Raw genomic sequence first — 22500 nt, forward strand, 5'->3', positions numbered from 1 at the left:
AAGGAGAGAGAAAGAAGAGAGAGAGAGAGAGGGAGAGAGAGACCAAATGAGAAAGAGAGAGGGAGAGAGAGAGAGATTAAAAGAGAGGAAGAGGGAGAGAGACTAAACAGGCAGGGAGAGAGAGCGAGAGAGAGAGCGTGAGCGAGTGAAAAAGCAAGATCCTGTCAATCAGGCATAAGGTGAATGATGTGAACTGAGGTTACGGTCTGTGAGATTTTCAACGTGGGAAGGAGGCCAGTTCTTGGTGTCCGTGACACGCCATAAATCAAGCTGCCTCCCAAGCATCACAGCTTCCCTCTTACGCTCCGCTCTGCACATTCCTGCTCCCCTCCAATCCAAACACTGTGGCCTGCCCCAAAGTGACCCCAAAGAAGCCATCAGTCACCACTGCAAGCGATCATGAGGGGTAATAGAGGGAGAATCCAAACACTGAATTATTTAGGGGGGTTGGGGGGGGTGGAAAGCTGTGTTCAAGCGAAGGCTGGTGTGTGTTTAGAGAAGAGAGAGAGAGAGAGAGAGAGAGAGAGAGAGAAAGGGAATGAGAGCAGCTAAAGGTGGGCAATATGGTTTTTGGAAGCGGACAAACTCCTCGGATTCTCCCAGCGCACCACTGGGATGTGGAGCTGTAAATGGGGCTGATTGTTTGAGCGTGAGCCCCGTCGTCCCGGTGGTCAGGAGGATCGTGGGGAGGGAGGGGGCATAACCCTCCCCATCCCACCCCGTCCCATTGCTCGTGGTCCTCAGGCAGGCAAATGTGTGCCGGAGGAGTTGAAGGGAAGGAGGGGGTGGTTGTGGAGTGATCACAGACACACACACACACACACACACACACACACACACACACACACACACACACACACACCACGGCCACCGTCGCCTCCCAGTGCTGGTGGTTCAGGGCAGGCAAACGTATCAGAAATCGCTGAGGCCCGGAGAACACCGCGCACCTTCTCCCGCTCCTCATTATCGAGTTACGGCCGCCTGTTTGCCTTGGCACCGCCACTGGCCCACACAGCCGCCAGCTACGTGGGCTTCGGAACGCAATGCAGCGCCCGCCCCCCCGCTCCCCCTCATTCCCCTCTGCTCACCCTCCCTCTCTCTCTCTTTCTCTTTCTCTCTCTCTCTCTTTCTCTCAAAAAATACAAAAAATGGCAACGTTCAACCCCAACTGTTCAACAGAAAAGGAGAAAGGAAAAGTAAATCGGAACGCTTGAAAGGAAGAGGCAGTGTCGAGGGGGGAGTGTGGCGCGCGGTGTTGTGCCAGTACCCAGAGAGAATGGCACCTTTTGGCCATGAAAAGAGGCTCCACGTTGGCATTTGCCATGTGCAACTGTGAACTGTGCAAATGCGAAACGAGGAGGCGTATTAAGAATACCATTTTTCGGCTCACCAGTCTTGACCAGGTCGCGGATGCCCCCCCTACCCTTCACCCCCTTGCTCCTCCGAAAGCACGTGTCACTTGTCACTGCCTGCCCGTGGGGAGGCCGTTCTTTAGAATTTCACACCTACGGGCACCACAATGCCCGAGCCCGCAGATAACTATGCCTTGCTTCAAAACGCATGGCACGGTGTCTCAGCAGGTTGTTGAAAAGAAAAGAAAGAAAGAGAGAGCGAGGGAGAGAGAGAGAGAGAGAGGGAAGGAGGTGAGGGGGGAAAAAAAGAGAAAAGAGATGAGTCATGCCTCTATAGAAACAGCGGTGGCGGTGACTGCAACCCCTCTCATTCCTGAGCGGCCCGCAATCTGAAGCCGCACAGCTCGCCGTAATGGTCTTAATGAACGCCGAGATAAATCACCAGCGCCAGCAAGATATCTCGAAGCAATCGAGGATAATTATGATATTCTCCACAGCGCTTGTTTATTTTTAGTCACTTTTAATGACATTGGGTAGGGAGGCTTGGGGGATGACATATTCAAATCCATTACATTTCCGATAAAACACTCTCCACTATTTTCTCCCCAAGCATCTTCATTTTCCGTGACAGCTGTAAAGGCTTTTTTTTTGCTCTGTTGAAATGATTCGCTTGGCTTCCCCGCTCACTTCTTGTACACACACACACATATATATAGATACGAGTACACAACATACAGTGATGTACATTCTGGCCCTTTCTCGCTCGAACAAGCACACCGGCCACGTAAGACGGACACATCATATGTCTTATGTGAGATCTGACCAAAACACCTGTGTTGTATAATCGTAACATTGAACCCCCTTTTCCTGGCATTGCGCACAGCGGGAGTCCAGGTATTCTGAAGCTCTCAAGACATGAAGGAGACAGCCCCCCCCCCTTTTTTCTTTCTTTCCTTTCCTTCCTTCCTTCCGTCCGTCCCTCCTTTCCTTTAACAAAGGTCAATATTTCCAGACATGAAAGTCCATTGTTTTCTCTCTCTCTCTCTCTCTCTCTCACTCTTTCTCTCTGTCTTTTTTTTCGTTCTTCTCTCGCGCTGGAGCGTTTTGTGGACATGCTGTCACGACTCGGTGTCAGGCTTTAATGATGGGCTTGATGGGCGGATATCAAAAGGCGGCATGGGAGCCGGGCGCCTCTTTCCCGGGCGCCCAGTTGGATGCTCGGCCGATTGGTGGGGTGGGGGGGGGGGGGGGGGGTAGGTAGGTGCCTTTGAAGCAACTTGTTGGCTTTTGCTGTCTGTTAATGTAAAACATCTCCGTTTCATTTCATTTTATTTTATATATTTCAAAGTCTTTTACTCTGAAGATTTTTTTTTCCACCTGAGCCCATGAGGGTTAATTCATGTTAGTTTAATCGGGGACATGCCGAGGACGTGTGGACTCTCTGACAGATAGTATAGAGACTTTATTTGGAATTCCACCCCCAACTTAACTTAAAACTGCATTGGGCATGAGCGAGAACCAGAGAGGGGATATATTAAACATGCAGGTTTCTGTTCAGCGCAAACCACATGGAGATGAATAGAGAAACCCCTGTGTGTTATCAGCTGTCAGCTCTGTGGCACAGACACTGAACCGACGTGTTCCAGCTACAACTGACTCTCTCCCAAACAAATCCCAGCGATCTGGAAGAGGTCATGTACGCAGGGTGATTTCACAGGAGAGTAGTACCAATGGCATGTATATGCAGCATACTGTAGACATGAATTTGGCCTGAAGCAGGTTTATGTATGTTGAGTTATAGCTCCATAAAGCTCCAGCCAGTTCATATTACTGTCAACCCAGACCGATTCCTTCGCATGTTTGGGATGAGTTTGGTCAATATGTGTGTGTTCGTGTGTGTCCGTGTGTGTCCGTGTGTGTCTGTGTGTGTCCGTGTGTGTCTGTGTGTGTGTGTGTGTGTGTGTGTTTCCGTGTGTGTGTGTGTGTGTGTGTGTGTGTGTGTGTGTGTGTGTGTGTCTATCCTGCTAGTAATTTGAAGACTGTGAGGATGAGTTAGGAATCCACCCCTCTTGCCTTTGAAAAGATGTTGGGGTGTGTGTGTGTGTGTGTGTGTGTGTGTATGTGTGTGTTGGGGGGGTGCCATAGGCGAGAGCAGGGCCCCCACCATGCTGCTCTTTGGTCTGGTGCTAGACGGGGTGTGGTGGTGATGGCCGAGGGGAAGCCCTCCCAAGTGTGTGTGTGTGTGTGTGTATGTGTGTGTGTGTGCGTGAGGGAGGATGACCCCAGCCTAAGGTGGCTCTTTCTTCATCTTTCATTAACCTCTGTTCTTCATTATCCTCCTCAGTCCCTTTCAAGAACACCCGTTCTCTCTCTCCCTCCCCTCTCTCTCTCTGTCTCTCTCTCTCTCTCTCCCTCCCACACGCTTTCTTCTCCCCACTAATTAACGCCAGGCACCAGCTATGTCTTTCTCTTCTCTTCATATCTCTCTCTCCACCTCTCTCTGCCTCTGTCTGCTTCCCTCTCTCTCTCTCTTTGTCACTCTCCATCTCATTCTTTACTATCCTCTAGCATTTCGCACATCTTCATCGCCTTTGTCTTTTTATTTTGTTTTCCTTTCATCTTTTTTATCATACTTTGTGTTTGGGTTTTCTTGTGCTTTCTCTCTCTCTCTCTCTCTCGCTCTCTTTTTCTCTCTCACTCTCTTCCCCTCTCTCTCTCTCCACCTTTGATCTGACCTGACAAGTCTTAAGCTACTGTTTCCTCCTGCCACTTAACTCAGACCACATTTCCTCCTGAGCGCTTACTCCAGAGAGGACCTTTTCCTCCTCTACGTCTCTCTCTCTCTCTCTCTCTCTCTCTCTCTCCTCTCTCTGTTTCTTTCTTTCCTTCCTCCCTCCTTCCTTAAACTTGTACCTTAATCCTTCTCTTTCTTTTCTCCCCCATTTCTACTCTTTCCGGCTCCTCACCGACTCTGAATCCTTCCTTCTTTCCCCTTTTCTCCTCTCTCTCTCTTTCTTCATTTACCTGTATCCCTCTATCTCAATTTATTTCATAATCTGTCTCTCTCTCTCTTCTCTTTCCTCCAATGCTTTGTCCATCCACCTCTGCTTATCTCTCCCATGCTCTCTCTCTCTCTCTCTCTCTCTCTCTCTCTCTCTCTCTCTCTTTCTGTTGCGCTCTCTCTCTCACCCTCTCTGCCTGTGGACACATCTGTTTTGAATGCGCTGGCGTGTGCTTGTGTCACCATTAGGCGCTGGGCAAGGAGGCTTACTTTGATTTTTTACCCCCTCTCTTCTTGACTCCGCCCACTTCCTGTCTACTCTCCACATAACAATGCCCATGTTTGCGTGCTATGGGCTCTTGTGTGTCGCCTAATATGTGTATACAGGTGTGTGTGTGTGTGTGTGTGTGTGTGTGAGTGAGAGAGAGAGGAAGAGAGAGGAAGAGAGAGGAAGAGAGAGGAAGAGAGAGAGAGAGAGAGAGATAGAGTGTGTGTGTGTGTTTGTGTTTGTGTTTCTGAGAGGGGAGAGGGAGTCTGTCTGACCACAAACATATGTTATTTGTATGTATGAATGAGAGTGTGGCTGTGTGATTGTGTGTACATTGTGCGTGTGTGTGTGTGTGAGGTGATACACTATCTGTGTATGTGATAGCAGTGCTTGTTCCTTCTCTAGGGGATGTGGGGATTCTTTTTTTACAGTTTGAGTGCATTTGTTCCAGTGCAGATGATCCTGCTCACAAGACTTCGCTTTACACTCTAATCCCAGGGCACCAGTTACACACACACACACACACACACACACACACACACACACACACACACACACACTTCCTCTCTCTCTCGCGCATACACACACACACATACACACACACATACACACACACCCACACACACACACACACACACACACACACACACACACACACACACACGCACACACACACCTGTATATGTACACACACACACACACACACACACACACACACACACACACACACACATACACACACACACACACACAAATGCACACCAAAGGAAATGAATTCACACACAGACTGTTTTGTGTGTCTGTGTCCAATGTTTGCATGTGTGTAAGGAATATTGTTTTCCATGTTGTCTGGCGAACAATTATCTACAGCGCAGTGTTTTTCAATTCAGTAATCGCACAAATAAACAGCAGAGCCAGTGCTTGTCTAGTCACAACCATTGTATGTTGTTTGGGAGCCATTCAAGCCTTAGATAGGTTTTGTATTACATAATTCTCTTTTAAAATTCAGGCCACTGGTAATTCAGTATTTTAGTAGTGAAATGAAAAAAAAAATCATCTGTGAGTCTTTTGTGGGTTGTGAATTGTGCATTTTTCTGCCCTCCATTGTCCGAGCATTTAAAGAAAAAGGCCATTATTTCTCCCCGGATGACCCTCCAAATTGAGTTTGTGTGGCAGGGGAGGCACATGTAGGCTCTGTTGACTTGACAGCATGTGCATCGACTCTGACCACTTACTTCCCTGCTGCCGTTTCCAGCGCATAGCTAGCTTTCAGCTCTGCCAAATGATTCACTATAATGTGTCTATTTTTATTACTGCACCAAATACTCTGTCTTTCTTGGGCCCTACATGTCGCCCTGGCTCCTGTTTGTTTGTTTGTTTGTTTGTTTGTTTGTTTGTTTTTCTCAAATGTCTAAGATGGTATTGAAGAGAATATAATTGTGAGAATCTTATCTCTGTCTAATTGTGAGACTTAAATCATCTTCCTTGAGTGGAGCTGTTTCGTTGCCTTGAACGTGTCTCTTGCTCCTGAGCTTAAATGTTTCCCATCTACTTCTCTCCCTCTCCTTCTGTCTGTTTTTCATTCTTTTTTTCATACATATCTTTCTTTCTTTCTTCCTTCCTTCCTTCCTTCCTTCCTTCCTTCCTTTCTTTCTTTCTCTCTCTGCAGGCTGAGGCACGGGAGACCATCCCAAAGATGCTAGCGGAGCTGGACTTGGGCCGGACGGAGAAATGCGTGCGGGTCAACTCTGTGTCCAGCGGCCTGGCCGAGGACGACCTGGAGGTGATCCTGGGGGCCGAGGTGCTGCCCACCGCCCTCATGCTGCCCAAGGTGGAGGACACCGCAGAGGTGCACTGGGTGAGTGACCCCTGACCCCACCACTCACAAGACTTTTTTTTTTTTTTCCAAATACTGTTGGGGGCTTTTTGTGTCTTTAATCCGATAGAACTGTGAAGAGAGTGACACGAAGCAAGTGAGAGAGAGAGATGAGGTGGGATTGGGGAAATGACCCGGGTTGGACCCAAGTCCCTGTGGGTGTGGGGACCTGAATGTGTCCTAGCCTAGAAATCTAGACGCCCCTAGCGGCAGCAAATGTAATTTGGCTGGCGGGGCAGTCTAGCAACGCTCCGTAGAGCTAAGGAGCTGAGAAATGGAAAATAAAAGCGGGCCAATCACAGCGTGTATAGAGTCCGTGGGTGGGCTTAACATAATGGTGACTGACATGCGACCAGAAGTTGCGACGGTAACGCATCCTGTTATTTGAAAACAAGAAGATGATTCGTTTAGCGTTATCCTATTGCGTGGAGAGGGAAGGTTACGCATCCTGCTACTTAAAAACAAGAAGATGATTCGTTTAGCGTTATCCTATTGCGGGGAGGGAATTTGAAAGACAACTGTTTATCCCACCCCTCCGATTGAGCCCTGTCTACGGTGAGTGTCCAGACCCTACATCTTGATGTGGGTCTGGATCGTCAGGCTAACTGTGTCCCCCAACAAGTCAAGATGTTGATTAGTTCCCAGCCAAACTCTTGTCTAGATGTAGATCAGAATCCAGGCAGCTCTCTTCACCACATAGATTAATATTTTTTTCTCAGAGTTTTGAAAGGGTCATCATTGTGAGTGTTTAATATGTCAGGCTGTTCATAGCAGAGCCTTCAACATGTTTCCTTGATAGAACATTTTGGAGCCCCAGAGAACTCTGTTGGAACAAATTGTTCCTGTTTGTTGAACCTACTAGGACCCTTTTTGGTCATGAAATAAGGATTCAGTGGTGCAGTAGGTGAATTGCCATGTTATTGTATTACTGCTCAGGGATCCCCCACCCCTTCCCACCCATACTCCTGGCTTTCCATCGTGTCCCATGACCATACCCTGGGAACTGTAATTCAGACATCTCACATTTACAACTTTCAAGGCTACCACCAGTCTGATGAAGAGCGAGATGATATATTGTGCTCTTTCTTTCTCTCTCCTTCTCTTTCTGTGTGTGTGTGTGTGTGTGTGTGTGTGTGTGTGTGTGTGTGTGTGTGTGTGTGTGTGTGTGTGTGTGTGTGTGTGTGTGTGTGTGTGTGTGTGTGTGTGTGTGTGTGTGTGTGTGTGTGTGTGTCTATTTCTATTTCTATTTCACTTTGCTGTGTGTCACTTTTACTTTTTTTTTTTTTTTTTTTTTTTTTCTCACTATTTGGCTATGGAAAACCTATATCATATCTCTTAGCACATATAATGGGTTGCACACATGAAGAGTCAAATTGATCAGACTGGTATATTTACATGGTAAAGCATTGAAATGGAATGAGGTCATGGTCGTTTATTAGCACCAGACATTCAGGTCACATGGAAAAAGGCTGCAGCCTGAACAACAACAAAAAACCCATGTAACCTCTGGTGTGTGTGTGTGTGTGTGTGTGTGGATGACACGACGACTAGGACCGTCCCTCTGTTCTGACAAGAATTACTAGCCAGTGTGAAAATCAATCAGGGCCGTTTAATTGTCCCGTGTCCCACGGTATTATCATGGCCTTCTGGCCTGTCACTCTGCGAGCCGCACGGCCAACACTCCGCAGAGCCATGGCACAGCCCTCCAGTAGAAACCCCAGCGAAAAAAAAAAATATATAAAATAAAAAGTGAGAAACACTAAAAATACCCGTGACATTTTCTCTCTCCCTCCTCCTCTCCGTCCTCTTTCTCTCCCTTTCTCTCTCTCTCTCTCCCTTTCTCTCTCTCTCTCTCTCTTTTTTTCTCCGAACCTCACCATCTGTACAGAACACAGCAGTCTCCATGTATAAAGTCATGAAGTAAGGGGAAACCGCAGGTCTCTTCAAAGCAATAATAACAAACTTTTCCATTTCCCTGTAAAACGGGAATTGATCCCTGTTGCCGTGCCCAGGGAGAAGCGGAGTGTTTTTCTTGGCGTCCGCTCAAGAAAGCGATGACATTTTGAAATTGGCCTTAGAAGTCAGACATGTCTGAAAATAAGAACACTCTCAGCCTGGCCTGACGCGACACGGCGCAGTGCGACCCGTGCCCAATGCAGGCACTCGCCAGTGCTAGGCCTCACGGGGGAAGAATAGGGGGGAAAAAAATGCTAAGTGGACACAATCATGAGAACAACACATGGAGAAGAAAGACCATTTAGTACGTCTTGCACTTCTAAGACCGGAGAGATGGTGGTGGACTTCAGGAGGTCCAAGCCCCCTCTGCTACCAGTCTCCGTCAAGCGGATCAATGTGGAAAGCAGTCCAGACTTACAAATACCTGGGGTGGCATGGGCAGCAAACTCTGATGCACTTTACAGAAAGGGGCAGATCCGGCTCTATTTTCTGAAGAGGCTGGGGTCTAAGTATTACTGATGTTTTACCAGTCTGTCATTGCCAATGTTCTGCTCTGTTCTGTGCTGTGGTGCGCTGGGAGGGCAACATTAAGGAGAGGGATGCTGGGCGACTGGACAGGCTAGTGAGGAAAGCTGGAGTCCTTCACAAAAGTGGCGTATGTAAGTACCCCAAAGAAGTTGCTGTCAATCATGGACTACTGCCACCCCTTACTAGCCATGCTGAGGAGTATGTTCAGTGGCAGACTCCTATCACTGTCAGCTCAACGGACACACTGAGGAGGGCTTGTGTTCCCCAGGACGTACAGCTGTTAAAGTGGACGAGGGAGACTACTGGGCATGAGACTGCCTCTCTCTGTTCCCACCATACCATGCCAACCTACTCTCCTATATTAGCCTCTACGCACAAGCTCTACTCTATATTAGCCTCTATGCACATTGCACAAACTCTACTCTATGCTCTACTCTATATTAGCCTCTATGCACAAACTCTACTCTATGCTCTACTCTATATTAGCCTCTATGCACATTTTTTGGTCTTTGTTTTATTACATGTTGTTGTTAAATGGTGGTTATGCAGTTTAGGGACCGAAAACAGAATGATTTTCATTTCAGTTCATTCCGAGCAAAAACATAATTTTTTCGTTTCCATCACTGTGTTCCAAAGCCTTTCCTCTAAATGGCAACACTCTAAATGTTATAGAAGCCCAGCAGCTAAATAACGCTTAAATTTCAGCCTATTATCAAGGCTAACTGTTCAAAACACTGTGCTTGAATTTAGGTGAGGGCCTAGATTTGAATTTAGCCTATATGATATTGCATCTTCAAAAAAATATATATTTTCAGGTACAGAACATGTGCTTGCTTGTAATAGCCTAACCTACAGTATGTGTAGTGCTACTAACTGCATGATGCTAGGCCTAGATAATGTCCTAGTGTCTCTGGTAGCCAATGTTTTATTTTACACAATGTTTCAATAATTGAGGCTACATACCTGGAAAAGGCAGTTACATATTCATCAGTATCAGTATCTATATACCTGGAAAAGGCAGTATCATATTCAAAGAAAGGTTAATTGGAATGATAAATACTGTTATTAACTGGTTATCTAAAATTGAAATGAGTGTTTTCACTAGGAGATTGGTTTTGTTCCCGTTTCAGTTGCATTCATACAACAATTGTATTTGTTTCCGGTTTTCGTTTTCTTTCTTTGAACCATTCCTAATCCCTGGTACAGAATGCTACAGAAAGTCTCATTTACAATAATGGCCCTTCCCAACGTTCAGAAGTCTAATAAATCTTTAGAATAACAGCTGCAAAAATATAACGACTACTGGCAATGACTTTTAGAATTTTGATTCTGATCTTTATTTATTTATTTATTTAGCAGTTAGTTCATGCTACACATATTACATATACTAGAAAACAGTAATGAAATACATTTTACAAACATATTGTGTGACATTTATTTCCTTATTTTGGCTAGTAGCCTCATACTGTAAGCCTGATACTGTGTTGTCCGCCAGTCAATCCTCCACTTCACATGGGGTCCTGCTCAGCCTGTAGGGACTTATTTTCCTATAATGACACGTGGACAATACATTATCTCTTCCATATTAGTTTATTAGGTATAATTTGTTTTGCATTTCTATTTTGAAGTTGCTTTTTTGTATTTTTTATTTAGGGACTATTCTGTTCTAGCACAGGTAATAGCTTTGCACTGTTCAGTTTTTTGCACTACCTCCGTGGTTCGTACTCTTCCATAACATTGCAGTGCAATGCTTACACTTATGCATACTGCCACACTGTGTCCGTTGGGAAATGGGAAATCTGGTAGATAGACTACCATCTCAATTAGTGTTCTGAGTGTTTTGTCTTGTTCTCTATGTGCCATAAAGCTAATATTGCTAGCTAGCTAGCTAACTAGCTATTACCTTGGATAAAAGCGTCTGGTAAACCTCCTCCCCGTCACCTTCAATTAAATGTCTGCAGTGGGGACAGCCTCTAGTCTGGAGGTCAGCTCACAGTGACATAATTAAACAACCTGTTTCCCTGCTCGCCCCCATATGCAGGACCCACGTGCTGCTCTACCCGAAGGTGTTGCTGGCTGGGGTGGGGTGCGGTGGGGTGGGGTAGTGGTAGTGACCCCCAGAACCACCCAGAACTTCCCTTCCCCCCATGTTGCAAAACCTACCCCTACCCCCATCTCACTTCACCAAGCAACACACACACACACACACACACACGCGCGCACACACACACACACACACACACACACACGCGCGCGCTCCCATTCGAACTTCATCCTTTTCTAAGCAGTCTCCGGCGAGGTTCAGAAATCGGCCTCATTCAACTGCTCTGCGTGACCTGAAAGGGACGGTGGTGGGTGGCGGAGGTGGAGGTGGGGGGTGTCGTCGCCGCGTCTTAACTAGGAGGAGGGAGGTCGAGAAGGAGGGAGTGAGGAAAGAGGAAAAGAAAGCAAGAGGAAGGGAAGGAAGAGAGGGAGGTGTGGAGGTGTGGTGTTAGGGGGCAGGGGGCCCAGTCTGGTCCCCACAGTCTACTCCGGGCTAAAGGAGCAGGAAGTTTTTAACTAGTGGCCTTAATTAGTGCTCATATATTTCCTGGGCCGTGCTTACTTCTTCCCTTTTTAATTGCCGACAGGTGTTCAGTCAATTTTTCTCCCTCCCTCCCTCTCTCACTCACTCACTCACAGCTTTTTTTTTCCTTCCTTTTTTCCATGCCCCCCCTTCTCCTGCATTCCCCTCACCTTTTAAAAAAAAAAAAAACAAGAGAGAAAAATCTGGAGCCTCGTGGGAGAGAAAACCACAAACAGTCAAGCTAACCAGAAAAGTGTTGACCTCTGACGAGCATTCATATAGAACCCGTGTAATGGCGTACGAGGGCTTTTATGACTGTATGTAATTCCCCCCACTAATGCGAGTGAATGCTGTGTGTGTGTGTGTATATTGAAAGCATGTGGGAGGCTTCAGTTTAAATAAAAATCAGTAAGTGTGCGATATGAAATGCGTTCTTACACATTCCCAGACCTCTAGGCCAGGCTCTGTCCTGCCTGAAAAGCACCCTAGAGATGGCCAGTAATAGTCTTTTCACTTTTTTTCCCCCCTCGTCTGGAGGGTTTTGTACGCCTCACAACCTATTTCTGATAAACCTCTCTGTCGCTTGTAAGAGGTGCACCAAATCCCATGCCCTCCAGGGGAACCTCTGGCGAGCTCTTTCAACCCCTCTATCACTTTCTCTCTTCCTCACACCATCTCTCTTCCTTTCTCGCTCTATCTTTTTTTCCCTTTCTCTTTCTTTTTTTCCCTCTCTTTTTCTCCCTGCTGCTCAGGGGCATGAGAGAGACATGGTGTACATACAATACATGGCTACTCGAGTAGTTGGAGGTGCTGTGTCACACACACACACACACACACACACACACACACACACACACACACACACACACACACACACACACACACACACACACACACACACACACACACACAGGGGTGTGTGGAACATGCTTTCCACACACCTTGAATGGTACAGCACCAGGAAGCAGCAGGGAGGAGAGAGACCGAGAGAGAGAGTGACTTCTGGCTTGAGATTCTCTGGGCTTAGCAGATTTCTAACATCTTACCATTCAGATATACAGTAGTGCTCCTGAGATCACATTGAGGATTACACAATTTGATATGTGGAAACAGAGAATGTGACTTTTTCAGCAAATGTATGTTTTTTTTTTACAAAAAAATATTATGATTTATTCTATTTTCCTCTGTTGTAATTCTTTGTATTTGTTCTAAAGGGATTGTGTGTGTAACATTACTGTTGTATCTGTTTAGAGTTGCCAGCCATAACAGCCTTGTCAAGCTGATTGCAATTTAATAATCAATTATTTTCCTTTTATTCCGGAGGCATAATCAGCCTGTGTCACCTGCTTCATTTGGAATTAACTGTGAATGGCCTTCTGAAGCTCACTCACACTCTCTCTCTCCTCCTCCCTTTGTGTGTGTGTGTGTGTGTGTGTGTGTGTGTGTGTGTCAGCTTTTTTTCTGGTTCTCCCAAGTTGTCTGTTCTGGATTAAACACTTGCTAACTGGTCCTTAGAGATTTGGAGTTGCTATTCTGCAGGCCTTATTATTTCCACTGTCTGTCTGTGTTTCCCTCTCTGTGTCTGTGTGTCTCTCTTTCTCTCTTTTACATTCACTCTTTCTCTCTGTTTCTCTCTCTCTCTCTCTTTCTCTCTTTCATTCCCTCTGTGTTGTACCCAGAGCCGTAAATCCCTCTCTTGTTTATTTTTGCCCCCTTTTTTATTGATATTGGGAGAGGAACCTCTAGACTGATTTGTTGCTAAAAGATGGGCTTACTTGTTTCCCATTGTGTGAAAATCTTTTGCTGGGCCTTTCTCCCCTCTCTCAGTGCACTTGTTTGACTGACAAGGCTTATTGGACTACAACAGGCGGAACGCTGTCCTTTGTCCAGGGACAATCCTCCCACAAATTCGGAGCCGTGTGCATTCTTTTGGCCCGCCTCGATTGGGTGCTCACGAGAGACTGAAAGAGCAGCTCAAAGCCCCCTCTCTCTCTCTCTCTCTCTCTCTCTCTCTCTCTCTCTCTCTCTCTCTCTCTCTCTCTCTCTCTCTCTCTCTCTTTCTTCTCTATTGGTCTCCCACTCTATCTATCTCTCTCTTTCTCTCTCCCTCTCTCTTTCTCTGTCTCTCTCTCTCTATCTTTTTCTTTCTCCCCCCCTCTCTCTATCTCTCTCTCTCTTTCTCTCTCTTTTCTCATTCTCTCCCCGATTGGCTTTCTCTTCTTCTCCTTTTGGGCTCTCTGTGAAATGAACACTTCAGCAGGCCGGAAACATTTAATCTGCCCCTCCTTTTGAACAGAATTAATTGAAACTTGTCCACTTGCCGCCTTTCTCTTTTCTCTTCTTGTCTTATCTTTTCTTTTCTTACGTTCGTCCGTCTTTCTTTCAGTCTTTTGCAATTTTGGAGGGGGGGGCGGGGGGGTGTCCCCTCTTCTCCTGTAATCAGTTTCTCAAATCCTCTGCCCCCCCCCCTCACTGTGGTTTAAGGCTGGGTAATGTGGCTCATAGGCTGTGAGAGGGGATTTTGATGGGGACAGAAGAGTCCTTAAAAGGCTTCGTCATCTCCACGCCACTCGACGACCACAAGGACCCTCATCATTTCAAACCTCAATTGCCTCTTTTAAAGTTTTTTTTCCTTCTTCCTTTCTTTCAAAAAAAAAGAAAAAAGAAATCCAACAATGACTGTTTCTCGTATTAAGCGACGTGTCAAAATGTGAAATGGACCTGGCAGATTGAATAAACGTGTTTGATTCAGGAGGTCGCCTCGGCGTTATTTAAGCGGGTGAAGGGCGTACCTGTAATTTGACGTGGCGCGTAGAGAGATCCCTAATGGCCCCACTCAATCATGACGCCTGTTAAGCGTGGCTGTGGAGTGGATTGTGGGGTGGTGGAGCTTTTCAATGCATCAGGCGGGTGGTGGGAGGGGGGAGGTGATAGCTGCGGTGGTGGTGGTGGTGGGGGGGACGAAGAGGTGGGAGGGACTCCACACATACAAGCACACCAAACCTGCCACCCAGCACCGGAAATGGACCACCATAATAACCCCCCGTCTCTCACACACACACACACACACACACACACACACACACACAGTGCTCACCCCCTCGAAAACAATATTAAAAAAGCAGGCTATTAAAGCTGGAAATATAACCCGTGATAAACGCTGAGAAGACGGAAATTGAGCCTTGGCCAAACAAGCGTTGTTCTTTGGGAACACCGGTTTATTTCTGCTGGAGTGGAGCTGGGGTGTAACAGGGGGGACTGGGAAGAAGGGGGGTGTGGTGTGGGTGGGTGGGGGCGCCAACATTATGCTAAGCCTTCAGCGTTAGTTTTTATGTTGCCATAGCAGCATTGCCCCTTGCAGGGTGGTGACCTCAGATGATTACAGTACAAAGCTTATTGGGTCTTGAAAACCCCTTTGAAGATGAAAAGTCTTTGATGGTTTATATTTATGCAAATCTCTCAGATATGATTTATCCAACTGAGATTGAATGGTGAGATGATTAAAATTCCCCCCCTATTTTAAAAAATAAAACCCCCAATAAAGAAATATTCTTTGAGCTAAAACAAGTGTGTGTGTGTGGGATATTTTTGTCTTTACTTTAAAAAAAAAAAAAAAATGTGTTGACTTACCTGAGGTGATTTTGATCCCCTCTCTCCTGTGTGTAAAATGGGAAGAGAGAGAGAGAGAGAGAGAGAGAGAGATGGAGGGGGGACAGGGAATTACACATATCTACTTTGAGTTTTTTTTAGCCTTCTCTCTCCCTCTCTCCCGTTCTCTTTTTTTCTGCTAGCTTTAAAAGGAAATATCTGACAGAGGGAGCTTTTGTGTGTTTCCAGATGATAGATTTTGGAATTTGGGCTACCCCACTGGCAGTGCAAACCTAGCTGTGAACTGGTCTGTTGGAAAAAATTGGAATGCTTTGGTCTTCAAAGAACTAAACTTCATTTTAAAGCCTTCTTAGGTGAGCTCAAATAGTGGAGGGGGAAGCTACGCTGAATGAAAGCGCGGGAGAAGTGTCATATCACACTCCGATTGTCACACACATCTCGCTGGTCCCCCCCCCCCCCCACTCCCCCGTCTGCACCAACTGAAAAAAAAGTAACAAAAGAAACTGTAGAACACTCTAATAAAATTCTCTGAAAGAGCAGCCTTGAGTCTTGCGTCTTCTTTTTTTCTATTTTGTTCTGTTCCCTGTTCTGTCTATGTCTCTCTCTCCCTCTCTCTCTCTCTCTCTCTCCCTCTCTCTCCCTCCCTCCCTCTCTCTCGGTGCTACCCTCACACAGGCACAGGCAGGCTATCTAGAGGGGTTCTGTGAAGCAGGAGATCCCAGGGGCTGACAGAGGGATGGTGCAAGCACAGAAGGAGAGAGAAATCTCAACCTTCAACACCCCCTCTAACCAACCTCTCTCTCTCTCTATCCCCCAAATAATGTCTCCAAATTGTGTTTATGGGTCATTATGATATATAATAATGATATTTATTTTTAGTTTTCTCCTTCGTGAATGTTTTAAGGAAAATTATTAGTTGTGACAGTGAGCATGATTAATGGGAATAAATAATGAAGGAGAGTTTCCTGTGTTTCCAGTTTGTTGACAGATTTCAGCGGCACTTGAAAGGCCGGGCGTTGTCAGAGCCCGTCCGGTTAGTCACCTTCGTGGAAACTGCTGTGGGTCTGCTAAATTTTAAGGTAAATTACCGTCCATCGGAATAAGAGGGGAAAAATGCTAACGCAGGGGGAAAACGCTGCACTCGTAACCTGCGCCGTGTAGATTAAAAGAGATGCAGGGAGACGTGTGTCAGGGTCCGCTACCTGATTTCAAACAGTAATAGCAATCAAAGTTTTTATTATTTATTTCGAAGTGTTTACGTCTGTGTGTGTGTGTGTGTGTGTGTGTGTGTGTGTGTGTGTGTGTGTGTGTGTGTGTGTGTGTATGTGTGTGCATGTTCTTTACACTTTTTTTCAGAAGTCACTTTTTTGTCTGACTTTCCATTTTAATTAGTCTCCAGTTAAAAACTGGGCGCAGTGAGATTTCCCTCTCTGTCACCCTCCTCATGAATAGGGGAAAAGGGCACCATTTTATTTGGGGAGGGGGAGGGATTTTCAGTGGAAGCCAGCCATCCTTTTTCAGCTTTTTTTTTTTTGATTATTTCCCCACTTTTGTTTTTTGTTTTGTTGTTTTTTTTAGTTTTTTTTTTTTTTTTTTTTCCCCCTCGTCTTCTGTGGAACTGGCTGTCGTGCTGGCTGGGCCGAGTCCACAGAGCTGCGACAGGAAAATATCGCTGTGTCACAGCAAGAAGTGAAATTAATTTGGAACCCTACAAAAGCTTCAGACAAATTCCATCTGTTCCATGCCTGACACAACTGCATAGCACATTCCAAACCCCTCTCTCTCGCTCTCTCTCTCTCTCTCTCGCTCTTTCTCTTCTTTTCTCTATATCCCTTTCTCTATCTCTCCCTCTCTCTTTCTCTCTCCCTGTCCTGCCACTCTCCACAGATTCCCTGGCCTTGGACAGGGTTCACAGAATGACAGATTTATCCTTTTTTTTTTGTTTGTCTGTAGTGAGAGAAGGCTACTTTAGGTCATTAACTGTAGTGGATAATTATTAATGTGTGTGTATAAGTGAATGATTGATGGCACAACACATGCTTAATCTAGAGGCTGGCATGTTTGTTATGATGGCTCTCCGTGTTGCAAGAGCCATGTGCCACAAAAAGTATGTGTGTCTGTGTCTGTGTGTGTGTGTGTGTGTGTGTGTGTGTGGGGGGCACAGAAGCAAGCGCGGCAGCGATATTAGGCAGTAATGGTGGAAATACGAGCTGTCTAACTGGGTGAGTTGACTGACTGCCAGGCTGCCTGCTTGTTCTGACTGCTGTTGCTGTGCGCGCACACACACACACACACACACACACACACACACACACACACACACACACACGCTCCCTCGCACACACTTACCCAGCCCTTTGTGTCTGTTCTGCTGCGGACAGGCGGTGTGCGCGGAGGTTCGGGATCTCGGGCCGAAGGCTGGCCTGCACCACGACGGCGTGGTCTTCGGCTCGGACGACTTCTGCGCCAGCATAGGTTCGACCTCTGATCCTTCCCTCCTCCTTTTTAATCAGCAAAAATACATTCGATTTATTCTGCGTGGTCATTCTTCCTATCTCATGTGCTGATTTTAGTCTTTGGATCACTCTCAGACTCATTGTATGTAAGTGCTAATAATACAGCGTTGGTTGCAGTTAGCTACAGATAGCGCTGTGTTTTAAATAGAATATCCTTAAGATGCATGAGTTATACTGGACAGACGTGGACACATTGTTGAAAAAAAAAAAAAAAGCAGCGGAAATCTGTCCGTTTGGAAGAAATTTGCCGACATGTCTGCCTTCCTTTGCCGACCCCGCAGGCGCGACGCGCACGAAGGACGCCCGCGAGCTGCTGTATGCCCGGCAGAAGGTGGTGGTGACCACCAAGGCGTTCGGCCTGCAAGCCATCGACCTTGTTTACATCGACTACCAGGACGGCGACGGGCTCCGGCAGCAGGCCAGGGAGGGAGCGCTCATGGGCTTCACCGGTACGGCTTCCCCTCCCTCCCTCCTTCTCTCTCTCTCTCTCTCTCTCCCTCTCTGTCTCTCTCTGTGTCTCTCTTCTTCCTTGGCTATATCCTCTCATCCCTCCTTCTTTCTCTCCCTGCTCTCCTCCCTCCCTCTCGAAACCAAACCCGTCTGCGCCTCCTGACCTCTCCTCTCCTCTCCTCTCCTCTCCTCCCCCGTCCTGTTTGTCTGTCTGGAGCACATGGTTCCGCTTTGCTCCTCCTACACTCTGTGCTCCTCTCTCACTCCCCACCACACACACGCAAACACTCTCTCTCTCTCTCTCTCTCTCTCTCTCTCTCTCTCTCTCTCTCTCTCTCTCTCTCTCTCTCTCTCTCTCTCTCTCTCTCTCTCTCTCTCTCTCTCTCTCTCTTTCTCGCTCTCTCACTTACTCACTCAATAGCACACTCGTAGACACACTTACACACTCACACACACTCTCTCTCACTCTCTACCCTACACACACACGCAGGCACACACACACACTCTTTCTCTCTCTCTCTCTCTCTCGCACACACACACACATACACACACACACACACGCACACACTCTGTCTCTTGCGCACACACACACACACACACACACACACACACACACACACACACCATACAGCACCTCCTCCTACACACTCTCCTCTCGTCTGTTTGTCAGGTTTAGAGCCTTTTCTCTCCCTGTGTGTAGCCTCACTAACGCGTCGCTCTTGACCAGTATTTTGGATATTATGTGTAACCATACATATCGATGAGCTTAAATATAATTCACATCACATCAAATATGTGACATTTCCTTGAATAACCTGACCTCATATCATCTAGTGTAGCTAGTCAATAGCATCCTGACAGTGTGGGCTTGTCCCAGTGTAGTTTCCTCTAATCCGACCCCGAGGGGTCATGTTTTGAGTTTCAAGTGAATGTCCTGGTAATGTTCAGATTTCTGTGACCTCCGTGCTCCTCAGAGCACCTTTAAGGCGGCCCAGCCCTCGTCATGATCTGCCCCTGAGCTGTGCGTCTGTACTGTAGACATTCAGCGTGAAAACCTGCTTGTACTTCCTGTAAGACCTATTGGTTAGCGATGGCTGCTGGTGAAGTGTTGGTGAAAGGTCACTTCTCTAAGAATGCCGCGTGCTGATTCCCCTTGGTGACGTGACTCATCCTCAGACGACCACAAAAACACATCAACACTCTTCCTCACAGAATGATGGCCCCAACACTGCTCTGTCCACCTACACCCGTCCGGAAGACCCAGACCTCCAGCCCACACACACACACACACACACACACACACACACCCACACACACACACACGCGCACACACACATACACACACACACACATATATATACATAGGCACCCTTAAGGGTGTTTGCTTTCCTGGGTCCTGTATTGACGCTCTGGCTCTCAATCGCCACCCCTCCTTCCCTCTCTCTCATTCCCTTCTCGGCTTTTTTCTTTCCTTTTTCTTTTTGTCTGTGTGCAGCTCTCTCACTCGTTCGCTGTGCTCATTAGTGTTGTCATCAGCTCTAAAAATTCTTGCTTTGAACAAAAGGCTGAAGAAGAAAAATGTGCTCCCGAAGCTGTCGATTATTTGCCGCGAAAAGGCCAACACATCACATTGCACTTAAGTCAATCAACTGCAGGCATTTTAATGTGCGGAGCACAGTGCAGTCTGCATTAACTGCAGTTTTCTCCTTCTATTTTCCTCCTGCTCTTATGCAAAAATGTCAATTACAGCTTGTGACATTTCTGTGCACAATTAGACGGAGGAAAAAATGATGAGCGCTTATATGGCGTGTGTGCATATGTGTGTGTTTGCTTGAGTGTGTACATTTGCAGGCATGTGCACTTGGTTGTGTGTGTGTGTGTGTGTTTGTATTTGTGTGTGTAAGCAAGTGTGTGTGTGTGTGTGTGTGTGTGTGTGTGTGTGTGTGCGTGTGTTGGACGGTCTGCTGGAGGGGAGATGGTTGTGCGTGCATGCGTGCGTTCACAGCTAAGCTCTGTGTGGGTTTGTAGCCAGGCAACGGGAGTGGAGTCCTGGTGTGTGTGTAACTGGCCACGGGAGGCTGGAAATCGCCGTCCTCCTCCGGGGCCTCGCCTAATGAATACATAATTGCTGTTTGCCGAATGCACAGTGTTACCCCTGCTAATCTATGTATACAGTAACTGTTCCACTCCCCCGGGGCTGAGCAGGACGAGAGTTTTGTCTCTCTTTCTTTTCTTCCCTCCTCCATCCCTTTCTTTTCTCCTCGTCCTTTCCCTTTTCTTTCCCTCGTCTACCCCTTTTTTCTCTCTCCGTTTTCCCGCCCACTCCTTTTCTGGTTTGTTTGATTTCTTCTCATCTCCTCTAATTCTTGGCCAACCGAACGGCAGCGGCGGCGGCGGCGGCAGCGGCCACACGAATAATGCCCTTTGAATATGAATGAAGACGGTGATCCCATAATTACTCAATGATCTGTGGCTCCAGTTTAATCAGTGAGACGTTGATAGTGCGACCTCGACTACTGCAATGGTGCTGGAGGGAAGAGGGGGGAAAAAATACCCTACAGACATCGCAGCGTTTACCAGCCAAAAAATAAATAAATAAATAAATACGACTCAATGGTCTCAAACTAGTGACGTGTCGTTACGGCTGAGCTGTTAGCTGAGTATTTTAAATATTGGTCATTAGAAAAGAGACACCTTTGGGCCGGTTTTAGTGGCGTATGCAGAGCCAGTCAGCCACACACATACGCAGGCTGGTGCGGGTGAGGTGTGTTTTGCGCGTGGCGTGTCTGGGTGATCCGACTTCTTGACCGGCAGCGAGGCGTGAGAGCCAGGCCGAGTCCTTCCCTCTGCCTCGGCGGCCGGGCATGCTGCAGGCTACCCGAGCAGACGAGTGTTCTCGCTAGTGTTCTGCCCCCGAGACGACTAACCCCCCCAACCCCCCACCTCCAAACACCTACCCAATTGCCCCCCTCACCACCCCCCTTCCCCCAGCCTTGTTTGCTACTGCGATTCTTCCGTGGACAGGAGACCGCTAGCGAAGGCCACTTTTTACAGTTGAGACTGACAGGGCGAGCCAGGCGGAAAAAAGAACAACGCTCACTCAACGTTGCAAACAGAAACAACAACAACAACAAAAAAATAACAACGAGAAATTGTGAGCAATCGTGGGGGGAATGGGTAGCTGGAAGTGTGTGTGTGTGTGTGTGTGTGTGTGTGTCTGTGTGTGTGTCTGTGTGTGTCTGTGTGTCTGTGTCTGTGTGTCTGTGTGTGTGCGCGCGTACACGAGGCAGGGACCAGCACGGAGTGACTCTCGTGACACAGCAGTCTGGCGCTTGTGGGCTTCTCCCCACATCTTGACCGCAATTAAAAACAGGCATCTCCCTGGGCAGGCCTTTTGCGGTGAGTTCGGAGGAGTGCTATTCCCTGCAGGCCCCTGAGCTGGCGTGCTGCCGCTCATGCACACACACTCCGCTCAAGACCCCCCTCACAAACGGGGCTCATGTCCACTAATGTTTACGACATTTTAGAAATTAGGCTGAATTATTTTTGTGCTTTTTTTTTGTTGTTGTTTATTTGTGCTGCATTTTTCTTCTGTTTTTTTTATGCTGTCATGAGTATTTTAACAGACAAATATTAAGCGGTGGAGCAGTCACACAAGCAGAAAATGTTGATTGAATTTAATATTAAATAGAATTGTGCAAAGCAGGCAGGATTAAGGGCTTAATGGCGTGGGCCTGCTATCGTGTAATCTTAGTTAGTGGCTATTACTGGCGAGACTCTGCTTACTTAAGTAATACTCTCCGCTCAAAGCCTCACCTGCCCAATACCCTGCCCTTGGACTTGCCGGGCGTCTTTTAAGCAATGTGTGATAATAGATTTTATTTTCACAGGACAGAAACCTTGATTGTGGAATTTGTATCAAGCTTTTGTTAGCCTTGTTTTGATTATGGGTATTTTTGTTTTCTCTGGTTTGTTTTTGCTGGTTGTAAATGTGTATGGGCCTTGTGTTTGTCATGATGGATATAAATTGTCCATTTATCTGCCCGGATTTTTAGATAGATCAAAATGACATATCAGAAGATTTTAAGAATGAAGATTATTTGCATTTTACCATTATTTTTATTTGATTATTTTTAGCTTTTGTTGTGAAATATTAGAGGAAAGATCCATGATGAATTGCTCTGAAAGGCCAGTGCTGGCTAACAAGAATCTAATTTCTTCTAAATTTGACAAAAGCACTGACTGCCTGCCAGGGCAGTTACACTCTGCTAAACAGAGAGCCTCCAATCAGACACCCAGGCACCAGATGGCAGGCTGTGATTGGCCGAGGAGCCCGAGGAAGTGGGAATGATGCAATGGGCGGGGAACCAATAGCGGA

The 22500-nt window shown here is 46.8% G+C and overlaps 1 protein-coding gene across 2 annotated transcripts in view; it reads left to right on the forward strand.

The window, feature by feature from the left end:
• Nucleotides 1-22500, forward strand: part of clybl (citrate lyase beta like) — a 74707-nt gene that overhangs the window by 47104 nt on the left and 5103 nt on the right. Inside the window, exons 3-6 of one of the 2 annotated variants that reach the window (XM_062534223.1) lie at nucleotides 6291-6479; nucleotides 16134-16235; nucleotides 17538-17631; nucleotides 17954-18121. In XM_062534223.1, the coding sequence (XP_062390207.1) occupies nucleotides 6291-6479; nucleotides 16134-16235; nucleotides 17538-17631; nucleotides 17954-18121 (553 nt within the window). The remainder of the gene's footprint in view (nucleotides 1-6290; nucleotides 6480-16133; nucleotides 16236-17537; nucleotides 17632-17953; nucleotides 18122-22500) is intronic. The other variant, XM_062534224.1, reaches the window with a different exon arrangement.

This window comes from Sardina pilchardus, chromosome 4 (genome assembly GCF_963854185.1).
Source record: "Sardina pilchardus chromosome 4, fSarPil1.1, whole genome shotgun sequence".
Classification (NCBI taxonomy): Eukaryota; Metazoa; Chordata; class Actinopteri; order Clupeiformes; family Clupeidae; genus Sardina; species Sardina pilchardus.